The 14,129-nt window shown below is 43.7% G+C and overlaps 1 protein-coding gene across 3 annotated transcripts in view; it reads left to right on the forward strand.

Moving 5' to 3' along the window:
* LOC126273023 (LIM/homeobox protein Lhx3) overlaps window positions 1-14,129 on the forward strand; it is a 695,247-nt gene that overhangs the window by 561,984 nt on the left and 119,134 nt on the right. For 2 of the 3 annotated variants that reach the window (XM_049976403.1, XM_049976401.1), the window contains exon 3: window positions 1,077-1,300. In XM_049976403.1, the coding sequence (XP_049832360.1) occupies window positions 1,077-1,300 (224 nt within the window). The remainder of the gene's footprint in view (window positions 1-1,076; window positions 1,301-14,129) is intronic. The other variant, XM_049976402.1, reaches the window with a different exon arrangement.

Below are 14,129 nucleotides of genomic sequence, written 5' to 3' on the forward strand. Positions count from 1 at the left end.
AGGACCAAGTGCTCGGGACGCGGTCAAGAAATCGTTCCCCTCCCCCCCTCCTCCACAGTTGTTTACAGTATCACTGGTACAGTAATGCAGTTTCCTCTGTCAGCTTGCAACAAGGAGGGAATCCCTCCCTGTACAGTGTCAGTGTATTCCAGCTGCCTGTGTCAGCTTTTAAGACTGCAGTTGAAACGTCCCCTTCGAAAAATTGTACACGACTGGTCTATGTGAAACGTCCTCTTTGAACAATTATACACGAATGTGCTTAAACTGACACACAATATTTTTAGCGCAACGCAATCTTTCAAAAATCCCTACGACGAATGGCCCTGACTAACATTAACCTATACCTTTCACAAACCACTTACCTCACCAAAAATCTTCGTTACTCGAACTACTGCAATACAGCGAGCGCCGCTACTGCCAGCTAACTTTATAGTATATATATATATATATATATATATATATATATATATATATATATATATATATATATATATATATATATATATCAGTTCATGACACCAATTCTTACAAATTTCAAAACTCCGCCATCTCTCTCTCCACGTCCACCACTGCTGGCGGCTCACCTCCAACTGCGCAACGCTACGCGCTGTTAGCATCCAGCTGCCGCTGCCCGACACTACAATGGCAGACAACAACAATGCCAACCAGCCACAGACTGCACACGGCACAGCCAGTGATTTTCATACAGAGCGCTACGTGGCGGCGGCGTTACCAATAAAAAAAACCTAAACAGCCTACTTACACAGTGACGTTCACGTTAGAGGTGCAGCCGTGTACAATATTTCAGGCGCTCCAGGACCAAGTGCGCCGGCTGTGAGCTGGGAATCCTTCCCGCAATTGCTTACGGCTTCAGTGTATTGCAGCTGCCTGCGTCAGCTTGTTAAGGTGGCAGCGACAATTAGATTACTGGGGCGGCCGAGTATTCCAGGCCATACAGTAGACCTACCAACGGCGCGGACTGCGACTAGGAAATCCCTCCCCTCAATTTTTTACAGATCCAGTGTACTGCAATTGCCTGTGTCAGTTTGTTACGGCGGCAGCGACGTTTAGCTTAGAGGCGCGGCCGCATGTTCCAGGCGCTACGGGACCAAGTGCGCGGGCTGCGAGCAGGGAATCCCCCCCACGCAGGTGGTGCGGCGCGCACAGGAGCACGTCTACCACCTGCAGTGCTTCTCCTGCGTCATGTGCAGCCGGCAGCTCAACACGGGGGACGAGTTCTACCTCATGGAGGACCGCAAGCTCGTCTGCAAGCCGGACTACGAGGCCGCCAAGTCCAAAGGTACCGTATAGTGTAGAAATTCTACAACGCTACGGGGCAGAACCGTAGGTATTTTAAAAATTAGTTTCGGGGCACGAACTGTCCGTTTCCAACGCGTAACATACATCGAGCTTCTTTACTCCATAGAAAATTCACTCCCTACCATAAACATAAACATTGTTAACGAAGGTCAGCGTTGTATGGAATTGTTACTCACCCAAACATGCCAAATGTTTTCGAGGAGTCTGCCCATTACTGTGAGCAATGCATTGTATGCATCCATTTGGCGCCCTGTGCACAACGACATTCGGGACTTTATTCTCTTACTGAGATTTGTAGTTCCGAAGAATGTGAAGTGGGGACATTCTGTCCAGGACAATTGCACACATACTCTTTGGATTTACAGTCCAGAAATATGCAGGCCGTTACTTCTGCGTGATACAATCAATCCTTAGTATCGGGTGATCAAAAAGTCAGTATAAATTTGAAAACTTAATAAACTACGGAATAATGTAGATAGAGAGATAAAAATTGACACACGTGCTTGGAGTGACATGGGGTTTTATTAGAAACACCCCATATTGCTAGACGCGTGAAAGATCTCTTGCGCGTGTGATGATCGTGTGCTCAGCCGCCGCTTTCGTCAGGCTTGGCCTCCCAGGTCCCCAGACCGCAGTCCGTGCGATTATTAGCTTTGGGGTTACCTCAGGTCGCAAGTGTATCGTGATCGACCGCCATCTCTAGGGATGCTGAAAGACAACATTCGACGCCAACGCCTCACCATAACTCCGGACATGCTTTACAGTGCTTTTCACAACACTATTCCTCGACTACAGCTATTTTTGAGGAATGATTGAGGACATATTGAGCATTTCCTGTAATGAACACCATCTTTGCTTTGTCTTACTTTGTTATGCTAATTATTGCTATTCTGATCAGATGAAGCGCCATCTGTCGGACATTTTTTGAACTTTTGCATTTTTTTGGTTCTAATAAAGCCCCATGTCATTCCAAGCATGTGTGTCAATTTGTACCTCTATATCTACATTATTCCGCGATTTATTCAGGTTTCAAATTTATACTGACTTTTTGATCACTTCGAGCTCAGATGGCAAGTCAATAGTGAGCAAAAAAAGGAAGGCTTAAATGTGAGAGGAATGTATGGAAATGCTGTACGGAGAAAACGAACTGGAGAAAAATATTACCTAAACCTAAGAGAAAGTGGATGAAGAAAAGATGGGACATGATATTGAGAGAAAAATGATGTAGATTATTGAAAGATATAAGCAGAAACTAGCCACCTTGAGTAGACGACAATTCAACAGACTTACTGAGATTCTCGGGAAATGACAGAACTATTCCATGTGGTACACAAGATATATGAGACGGCAGAAATACCATGAGAATGCATTCTAGTTCAAAAGAAGACGAGTGCTATCAGTTGTAAATATTACCAAACCATGAGTTTAATAAATCATAGCTGCAAAATAATGACTTTTTTTAAAAAAAGGAATGCACAAAATGGTAGAAATTGACCTCGGAGAAGATCAGTTTGCGTTCTAGAGAAATGTAGGAACACGCTAGGCAGAGCTGATCTTGCGAGATATGCTAGATGACAGGGTGGAGAAAAACGAAAATATGTTTATAGCATTTAGAATTGGACAAAGTTGGTAACATTGTTGAAAAATGCAGAAACACATTAGGCAAAACTGACCTTACACCTTACGACATGTCTTGTAAAATAGGCCGAAAGAAGATAAAAATATATTTCTAGCATTTTTACAATTAAACAAAGCTTATAAAATTGTTGACTGGAATATTTTCTTTAAGATTCTGGAGGTAACAGGGATAAAATATAGTGAGCGAAGGGTTGCTTGCAATCTGTATAGAAATCAGACTGCATTGCTAAGAACAAAACGATGTAAAAGGAAACCCATGGTGCCGGTTTGTAGCGCATTTTGATGTTATTCACTCTGTAGTTTGAGGCAGCTGTATAGGAGACCAAAGAGATACCTGGAAAGTTGGGTTACGTTCAGGGAGAAGTAACAAAATCTTTGAGATTTGTGGGTGGTATCGTAGTTCTGTCAGACGCGATAAAGAAGTTTGAAGAGCAGTTGAACGGAATACATAGTATTTTGGAAAGGGACTGTAATACGAACATCACCAACAGTAGAACAATAATAATGGAACATAGTGGAATTAAAAGAGGAAATTCCAAGGAAACTACTTTAGGAAATGAGACATAAAAAGCAGAAGAGGAGGTTTTCTATTCGAGCAGCATAATAGCGGACAATGTATGATGTTGGACAATATAAATTCCAGGCTGGTAAAAGTAATAAATAAAAGAAAGAAATTTTTAACAAAAGAAACACTTGTTTTTAAGTGCGGTTAGATGAGTAAATAAAATAGTGACGCGTTCATTAATGTTAACACTAATGACGTATACGTATCCTGAAACTGACTCACTTCGATAAACGAATCGTTCAGATGAGACATGAAACATGTAATCAACTAACTTAACAACCAAATGTAAAGTTAGAAAACCTTTTCTGTAGGTATTTGTCTGGAGAGAAGCCTTGTGCGGAAGTAAAACGTGAACACTAGCACTTCCGACTACAAGAAATGGAAGCTTTTGAACTGTTATGCAACAGAAGAATACTAAAGAGTGCCTGGGTAGATCGGTTTACTTATGAAGAAATAATGAACTGGATTGGGGATAAGAAAATTTATTGTACAGCTCGATTGAAAGACGGTGTCCGTTGACAAGACAGATCTAAGACACCGTAGAATCTTCAGTTTCGTAAAGGAAGAAAGTGTGTGTGCTTGGGAATGGAGCGGTGGACGGTAAAAGTTGTACAGGGAGACAAGACTACAGAAATCACGATGAAATGCTTGTAGACCGCAGTAGTTAAGCAGAGATGAAGACACTTGCACAGAGTAGACAAGCGTGGAGATATGCATCTAACCTGTTTCTGAACTGAAGACTGCAATAGCGGGGGTTTATTGAATCTTCGATGACCTCAAAGCAGAACGGCCATCATACTTTATATATCCTTTGTAATTGTCACGTTCTATAAGTTTAGAATATGGGGCTATTTTCATCATCAGGTTGTCTCCATCTCAGCTAGAGTCGAGATTCCCTCGTTACAATGACCTTTATCCCTCAATCGTTGGCTTCAAACAAAACCTTCAATCCCCTATCGGATTCTACATCTAGATAGATACTTCGAAAACCACCGCACAGTGCATGGCGGAGAGTACCTTGTACCACTACCAGTCATTTCCTTTCCTGTTTCACTCGCAAACAGAGCGACAGAAATATGACTGTCTATATGGCTCCATATGAGCCCTAATTTCTCGTATCTTATTTTGGTGTCCTTACGAGCGATGTATCTTGTATAATCGTTTTGCAGTCAGCTGCAAATGGCCGGCAGTGGTGGCCGAGCGGTTCTAGGCGCTTCAGACTGGAACCGCGCGACCGCTACGGTCGCAGGTTCGAATTCTGCCTCGGGCATCCATGTGTGTGATGTCCTTAGGTTATTTAGGTTTAAGTAGTTCTGAATTCTAGGGGACTGATGACTTCAGATGTTAAGTCCCATGATGCTCAGAGCCATTTGAGCCATTCAGCACCAAATGCCGGTTCTCCAAATTATGTCAAGAGAGTTTCTCGAAGAGAAGGTCGCATTCCCTGCAGGGATTCCCTTTTACGTTAGTGAAGCATCTCCATAACACTTACATGTTCTTCGAACCCACCGGTAACAAATCCTTCAGCGTGCCTCTCAATTGCTTCGATTTATTTCTTCATCTGACCTGGTACGGATCCTAAATACTCGAGCAGTATTCAGGAATTAGTGGCACCAGCATGCTAATAGGCGGTATCTATTGCAGGTGAACCACTCTTTCCTAAATTTCCCCCAGTAAACAAGTCGATCATTCGGCTTCCCTACCGTTGTATTGTAATGTAGTGCCGCGCGGGATTAGCCGAGCGGTCTGGGACGCTGTAGTCATGGACTGTGCGGCTGGTCCCGGCGGAGGTCCGAGTTCTCCCTTGGGCACGGGTGTGTGTGTTTGTCCTTAGGATAATTTAGGTTAAGTAGTGTGTAAGCTTAGGAACTGATGACCTTAGCAGTTAAGTCCCGTTAAATTTCACACTCGTTTGAACATTTTTTTTTGTATTGTAGTGTATGTTAACCGGGGGCGTAGAAACGACGGAGAGGCTCCGTCCCCGCCGCAGCCGCAGTGGTCCACAACCCCACGACGACTACCGTAGTCCACTTCACCCCTTCGCCGCCCCACACCGAACCACTCTTTCAGGTTTTATTGTGCGGTTTGGCCCCCGGTAGCAGCCCCTCCCCCTCCCCCTTCCCTCCCTGGGAACGTCTCACACCAGACGAGTGCAGCCCCCATGTTTGTGTGGTAGAGTAGGAGAACTTGTTTTGCGCAGCATTCGCCGATGTAGTGTAGCTGAGGCGGAATAAGGGGAACCAGCCCGCATTCGCCGAGGCAGATGGAAAACCATCCACTGACTGGTCGGCTCACCGGACCTCGACACAAGTCCGCCGGGCGGATCGTGCCGGGGGCCAGGCGCTCCTTCCCAATCCGGAAAGCCGTGCGTTAGATCGCACGGCTAACAGGGCGGGCTTCCCTACCATAGTTCTCATATGCTCGTTCCATCTCATATCGCTTTGCACTGCTACGCCCAGACATTTAAACGACTTGACAGTTTCAAGCAGGACACCAGTAATACTGTATCTGAACATTGCAGGTTTGTTCTTCATACACATCCGCATTAACTTATATTTTGCCACATTTAGGCCTAGTTGCCATTCTTCACACCAACAGGAAACTTTGTCTAAGTCGTATTGTATCTTACTTCAGTCACACAACTTCGACATCTTACCGTACACCATGACATCATCAGCAAACAACCGCAGATCGCTGCCCACCCTGTCCGCCAAATCATTTATGTATATGGTCGGCTGGTCGAATAGTGCAGTATCCAGAGTTTTCGGGCATTCGAATGTGACAGTAGCCAGATGTACTGAGTGCGCATGTGAGAGCAGACGTATTTGTCGTGAAGGTTCCGGCTAAACACGTCTGTGGACCAGGCACATCGTAACCCCATCACATCTGCGCCTGCGTCCGAGAGCGAGTAACGGACTCCATGCAACCTTCTGTGTCGTCCCGCAGCATTAGTAAGTTTGGAATGGGACCATTACTGGGAAGCATGGAATGTTGATGAATGGCGTCGCTTCGTATTCAGCAATGAATCAGGGTTCAGCGGTACCCCAGGTGACCACCGTCTATGACTATAGTGGCGACCCGGGAAGGTCTACTTCTTCCAGTGTTTTGGAGAGGCACAGCTGCCTTACTGCTAGCGTCATGGTGTGAGGAGCCATTCGTATACTTCAGTCGCATCTGGTAGTGAGTGATAGAGAACTCTGACAGCATAACTGTATGTCGCGGAGATCCTGCGCCCTCATGTGGTACATTTGAGGAGTCAGTATGGTGGTGCCAGTTTCAGCAGGACAATGCTCTACCATAAGTGGTACATGTGTTTACTACTTGTATGTGACGCTGAAGTACTTCTGTGGCCAGTCCTCAATGGAACATCTGTACGACCAGCTCGGATCTCACCTTTCTCCCAATGCCATAACCCAGATATCAAGGATCAGTTACCGCAGTTGTAGGCCAGCTTGGATCAGGAGATGATACAATGGCTTTATGACATCCTTTACAACAGAATCAGTGCATGCATTCAGGCTGGAGAAGTTACATTCTCAGCTGGCCGAGGTGGCCGAGCGGTTCTAGGCGCTACAGTCTGGAGCCGCGCGACCGCTAGGGTCGGAGGTTCGAATCCTGCCTCGGGTATGGATGCGTGTGATGTCCTTAGGTTGGTTACGTTTAAGTAGTTCTAGTTCCACGGGACTGATGATCTCAGAAGTTAAGTCCCATAGTGCTCCGAGCCATTTGAACCACTTTGAACCAGTTACATTCTCATACCGATAAGTGGGTACACACTGCCTAGCTTTTTGTAAATGTGACACGATTTCGTTATCACTACAGTAACATCACAACATCACATATCCTCTAAGCCCGTGATGTTTCATTTCTTTTCATCCTCTCCTTATGAGTGCTTCTTCTTCTTTTTTTTTTTTTTTTTTGTCAGGCAACGTGTAAAATTTATTTAGTCGAAATCTTCTATTATTCGGCGAGACCACGATTATGGGTTCACACTACTGAAAGCCAACTGTCTTCGGCATTTTACAGCTTTGCTGTGCTTGTGCCAGCTTGGGCATTACGGAAACTGTGCCAGTGGAACAGGTGGTGGGCGTTGCTCTTTCCGTGTGAATGAGCGTGACGTGGCTGGTGGCAGGTTGTGAGCTGTGCTGACTGCAGCGGAGGTCGACGATTGTTCAGCGCTAAGAGCCGTGAAACTCACTGTGCAGGCAACATCGAGAGGCCATTCCGGATGTAGCGTTGAGCGTGCAGTACGTTCACATATATGGTGGCCAAAATAAAACGCCCGGAAAATATTTAATGCGCCTTGAGATAGACGACTCAACTTACATCATCCTCCCTGGTTGCTGACGATAGAAGTTGGGTTGCCTATCATACATTGCATGAAATATTTTCCGGGCCAATTTTATAAGGGGCGATCAAAAAGTTTCCGCTTGAGGGCGCTGCTGCAGCGTATATGCAACGTAGCACGACTCGGATGCACGACATGTATGTACAGGCGCTGCAGTCTGGAACCGTGCGACCGCTAGGGTCGGAGGTTCGAATCCTGCCTCGGGTATGGATGCGTGTGATGTCCTTAGGTTGGTACATGCATGTACCGACATGTTGGCAAGGGATTAGTGTGGCATTCGTGTCTCTCCGACGTACGTGAGGTAAATGCAGAAACTTGAACTACATCTACGTGATTATTTTGCTATTCGCAATAAAGTTCCTGGAAGAGGGTTCAATGAACAACCTTCAAGCTGTCTCTCTAAAGTTCCATTCTCGAATGGCGCGCGGGAAAAACGAGCACTTAAATTTTTCTGTGCCAGCCCTGATTTCTCTTATATTATAGTGATTATCATTTCGACCTATGTGCTTGGGTGCCAACAGAACGTTTACGCAATCGGATAAGAAAACTGGTGACTGAAATTTCATGAGAAGATTCCGCCGCAACGAAAAACGCCTTAGTTTAAATGATTCCCACTTCAATTCACGTATCATGTCTGTGATAATACAAAACGAGCTGCTCTTCTTTGTACTTTTTCGATGTCATCCGTCAGTCCCACCTGATGCAGATCCCACACCGCACAGCAGTACTCCAGAATAGGGCGGACAAGCGTGGTGTAAGCAGTCTCTTTAGCAGACCTGTTGCACCTTCTAAGTGTTCTGCCAATGAATCGCAGTCTTTGGTTTGCTCTACCCACAACATTATAGATGTGATCGTTCCAATTTAGGTTTTTTGTAATTGTAAACCGTAAGTATTTAGTTGAATTTACAGCCTTCATATTTGCGTGACTTATCGCGTAAGCGAAATTTAGCTGATTTCTTTTAGTACTCATGTAAATAACTTCACACTTTTCCTTATTCAGGGTCAATTGCCAGTTTTCGCACCATACAGATATCTTATCTAAATCATTCTGAAAGTCGTTTTCATCATTTGATGACTTTACAAGACGGTAAATGACCGCATCATCCGCAAACAATCTAAGACGGCTACTCAGATTGTCTCCTATGTCGGTAATATAGATCAGGAATAATAGAGGGCATGTAACACTTCCTTGTGGAACGCCGGATATTACTTCTGTTTTAATCGATGATTTTCCGTCTATTACTACGAACTGTGACCATTCTGACAGGAAATCAGGAATCCAGTCGCACAACTGAGGCGATACTCCGTAGGTACGCAGTTTGGTCAGAAGACGTTTGTGAGGAACGGTGTCGAAAGCCTTCTGGAAATCTAAAAATATGGAATCTATTTGACATCCCCTGCCGATAGCACTTATTACTTCATGAGTATAAATAGCTAGTTGTGTTTCACAAGAACGTTATTTTCTGAAACCGTGCTGACTATGTGTCAATAAATCGTCTTCTTCGAGGTACTTCATAATGATCGAATATAGTATATGGTGACGTCATTACCAACTGCGTCCAAACAGGACAAATGTGCTGTTATTCTTTTTTGGCTGCCACAGTACAAACACCAGTGGACATCCATCGGAGAACGAAGAATGTGTATGGGGCAGCATGCCTGTGGGAAACCACCGTTGTAGAATGGTACGCCAAGGGATGTTGCTGCTTCATGATAATGCGCGTCACCGTACCTACATCTATATCACACTCTGCAAGCCAGCTATTGATCCATGATGGAGGGTACTTCTCGTACCACTAACTGATCCCCCGTACCCTGTTCCACTTGCATGGGGATAATGACTGTTGATAAGCCACTATATTGACTCTCAATTTATCAAATTTTCTCGTCGTGGTTATTACGCGTTATATGTGGGAGAAGAAGTAATGTTGTTGTTGTGGTTTTCAGTCCTGAGACTGGTTTGATGCAGCTCTCCATGCTACTCTATCCTGTGCAAGCTTCTTCATCTCCCAGTACTTGCTGCAACCTACATCCTTCTGAATCTGCTTAGTGTATTCATCTCTTGGTCTCCCTCTACGATTTTTACAATCCACGCTGCCCTCCAATGCTAAATTTGTGATCACTTGATGCCTCAGGATATGTCCTACCAACCGGTCCCTTCTTTTTGTCAAGTTGTACCACAAACTCCTCTTCTCCCCAATTCTATTCAATACCTCCTCATTAGTTATGTGATCTACCCATCTAATCTTCAGCATTCTTCCGTAGCACCACATTTCGAAAGCTTCTATTCTCTTCTTGCCCAAACTAGTTATTGTCCATGTTTCACTTCCATACATGGCTACACTCCACACAAATACTTTCAGAAACGACTTCCTGACCATTAAATCTATACTCGATGTTAACAAATTTCTCTTCTTCAGAAACGCTTTCCTTGCCATTGCCAGTCTACATTTTATATCCTCTCTACTTCGACCATCATCAGTTATTTTACTCCCTAAATAGCAAAACTCCTTTACTACTTTAAGTGTCTCATTTCATAATCTAATTTCCTCAGCATCACCCGATTTAATTTGACTACATTCCATTATCCTCGTTTTGCTTTTGTTGATGTTCATCTTATATCCTCCTTTTAAGACACTGACCATTCCGTTCAACTGCTCTTCCAGATCCTTTGCTGTCTCTGACAGAATTACAATGTCATCGGCGAACCTCAAAGTTTTTATTTCTTCTCCGTGAATTTTAATACCTACTCCAAATTTTTCTTTTGTTTCCTTTACTGCTTGCTCAATATACAGATTGAATAACATCGGGGAGAGGCTATAACCCTGTCTTACTCCATTCCCAACCACTGCTTCCCTTTCATGTCCCTCGACTCTTATAACTGCCATATGGTTTCTGTACAAATTGTAAATAGCCTTACGCTCCCTGTATTTTACCCCTGCCACCTTTAGAATTTGAAAGAGAGTATTCCAGTCAACATTGTCAATAGCTTTCTCTAAGTCTACAAATGTGAGAAACGTAGGTTTGCCTTTTCTTAATCTTTCTTCTAAGATAAGTCGTAAGGTCAGTATTGCCTCACGTGTTCCAACATTTCTGCGGAATCCAAACTGATCTTCCGCAAGGTCCGCTTCTACCAATTTTTCCATTCGTCTGTAAAGAATTCGTGTTAGTATTTTGCAGCTGTGACTTGTTAAACTGATAGTTCGGTAATTTTCATATCTGCCAACACCTGCTTTCTTTGGGATTGGAATTATTATATTCTTCTTGAAGTCTGAGGGTATTTCGTCTGTCTCATAAATCTTGCTCACCAGATGGAAGAGTTTTGTCATGACTGGCTCTCCCAAGGCCGTCAGTAGTTCTAATGGAATGTTGTCTACTCCCGGGGCCTTGTTTCGACTCAGGTCTTTCAGTGTTCTGTCAAACTCTTCCCGCAGTATTGTATCTCCCATTTCATCTTCATCTGCATCCTCTTCCATTTCCAGTACATCGCCCTTGTATAAATCTTCTATAAACTCCTTCCACCTTTCCGCCTTCCCTTCTTTGCTTAGAACTGGGTTTCCATCTGAGCTCTTGATATTCATACAAGTGGCTCTCTTTTCTCCAAAGGTCTCTTTAATTTTCCTGTAGGCAGTATCTATCTTACCCCTAGTGAGATAAGCATCTACATCCTTACATTTGTCCTCTAGCCATCCCTGCTTAGCCATTTTGCACTGCCTGTCGATCTCATTTTTGAGACGTTTGTATTCCTTTTTGCCTGCTTCATTTACTGCATTTTTATATTTTCTCCTTTCATAAATTAAATTCAATATTTCTTCTGTTACCCACGGAGTTCTATTAGCCCTCGTCTTTTTACCTACATCATCTTCTGCTGCCTTCACTACTTCATCCCTCAGAGCTACCCATTCTTCTTCTACCGTATTTCTTTCGTCCATTCCTGTGAATTGTTCCCTTATGCTCTCCCTGAAACTCTCTACAACCTCTGGTTCTTTCAGTTTATCCAGGTCCCATCTCCTTAAATTAGCACCTTTTTGTAGTTTCTTCAGTTTTAACCTACAGTTCATAACCAATAGATTGTGGTCAGAGTCCACATCTGCCCCTGGAAATGTCTTACAATTTAAAACCTGATTCCTAAATCTCTGTCTTACCATTATATAATGTATCTGATACCTTTTAGTATCTCCAGGATTCTTCCATGTATACAACCTTCTTTTATGATTCTTGAACCAAGTGTTAGCTATGATTAAGTTATGCTCTGTGCAAAATTCTACCAGACGGCTTCCTATTTCATTTCTTCCCCCCAATCCATATTCACCTACTATGTTTCCTTCTCTCCCTTTTCCTACTGACAAATTCCAGTCACCCATGACTATCAAATTTTCGTCTCCCTTCACTATCTGAATAATTTCTTTTATTTCATCATACATTTCTTCAATTTCTTCACCATCTGCAGAGCTAGTTGCCATATAAACTTGTACTACTGTCGTAGGCGTGTATCTATCTTGACCACAATAATGCGTTCACTATGCTGTTGATAGTAGCTTACCCGCATTCCTATTTTCCTATTCATTATTAAACCTACTCCTGCATTACCCCTATTTGATTTTGTGTTTATAACCCTGTAGTCACCTGACCCGAAGTCTTGTCCTCCTGCCACCGAACTTCACTAATTCCAACTATATCTAAATTTAACCTATCCATTTCCCTTTTTAAATTTTCTAACCTACCTGCCCGATTAAGGGATCTGACATTCCAATTTCCGATCCGTAGAACGCCAGTTTTCTTTCTTCTGATAATGACATCCACTTGAGTAGTCCCCGCCCGGAGATCCGAATGGGTGACTATTTTACCTCCGGAATATTTTACCCAAGAAGACGACATCATCATTTAATCATACAGTAAAGCTGCATGCCCTCGGGAAAGATTACGGCTGTAGTTTCCCCTTGCTTTCAGCCGTTCGCAGTACCAGCACAGCAAGGCCGTTTTGGTTAATGTTACAAGGCCAGATCAGTCAATCATCCAGACTGTTGCCCCTGCAACTACTGAAAAGGCTACTTCCCCTCTTCAGGAACCACACGTTTGTCTGGCCTCTCAACAGATACCCCTCCGTTGTGGTTGCACCTACGGTACGGCCATCTGTATCGCTGAGGCACGCAAACCTCCCCACCAACGGCAAGGTCCATGGTTCATGGGGGGAGGAAGTAATATGTTGTACGAATCTTCCTGGAACTTGCTCTCTAAAAACTCAGTTCTGAACCTCTAGGTGATGCACGACTCCTCTCTTGTAACGTCTGCCAGTGGAGTTTGTTGAGAATTCCGCAACGCTTTCGCGCCAATCCCGTAACAAAATGCGCCGCTCTAAGCTGTTTCTTCTCTGTCTCTTCTGTCAGTCCTACGTCACAAACGTCATGACGCATAAATTACGCCAACTCAAGTAGCAGACAGTCGAGCACTCGCCCTGTAATCCTGATCGCTCCCAGTGAGATTATCACGCCTTTGGTCCCTTAAAAAAGGCCTTGAATTGTCGACGATTCATGTCGGACGAAGATGTTCAGCAGGCAGTTACGGACTTTTACAGGGAGTAGACAAGGCGTTTTACAAAACGAGTATCTTCAACCAAGTGCGTCGTGGGGTGACTCCCTCAATGCTCATGGAGATATTGCCTGATTGGCATACCGATTCTGGGCTGAGCGACCATCGAATGGAAACTTCTTGATCGCCCCTTATATTTTACTCCACCTTGTAAAAAATCATACTAGTAGCTACTCTTTACCGCTATCGCTGTCGGTCTCAAGCATATCTGGAACGCATTTAACAGGGTGAATATTCTCTGGCTGATCTTTACAGAACCCCGGAATTGTCTAAATCGAATCATTGCATAAACGTAATAACTGACAATATGTGTGGGAAAAGCGACTGGAGGTGTATACATACAGAACCCTAACAAGAGGATTCTCATCTCCTGGCAGAACTGCAGAAAACTAGACCCCCCCCTCGAAATTAAAACTACCCTTTTTTCTACGCAGATTCAGCAAGTTTTATAATTCTGTAAACAGGTTTATTAAAAATGAAACATAGTGAACGCGAAAGCTCAGCTATATTGGATAGAAGAATTAAACGATTATACGCTTAGACTTTTACCACAGTGGATATGAAATATATTTCAGATATTCGATAATGTAGCATGTTTCACAGTATCATTTGCGCTAAAGTAACAACAAAATTCCTAACACTCCCAGTGCTATTATTACACCAGATGCT

The sequence above is a fragment of the Schistocerca gregaria genome, chromosome 5 (assembly GCF_023897955.1).
Source record: "Schistocerca gregaria isolate iqSchGreg1 chromosome 5, iqSchGreg1.2, whole genome shotgun sequence".
In the NCBI taxonomy this organism is placed as follows: Eukaryota; Metazoa; Arthropoda; class Insecta; order Orthoptera; family Acrididae; genus Schistocerca; species Schistocerca gregaria.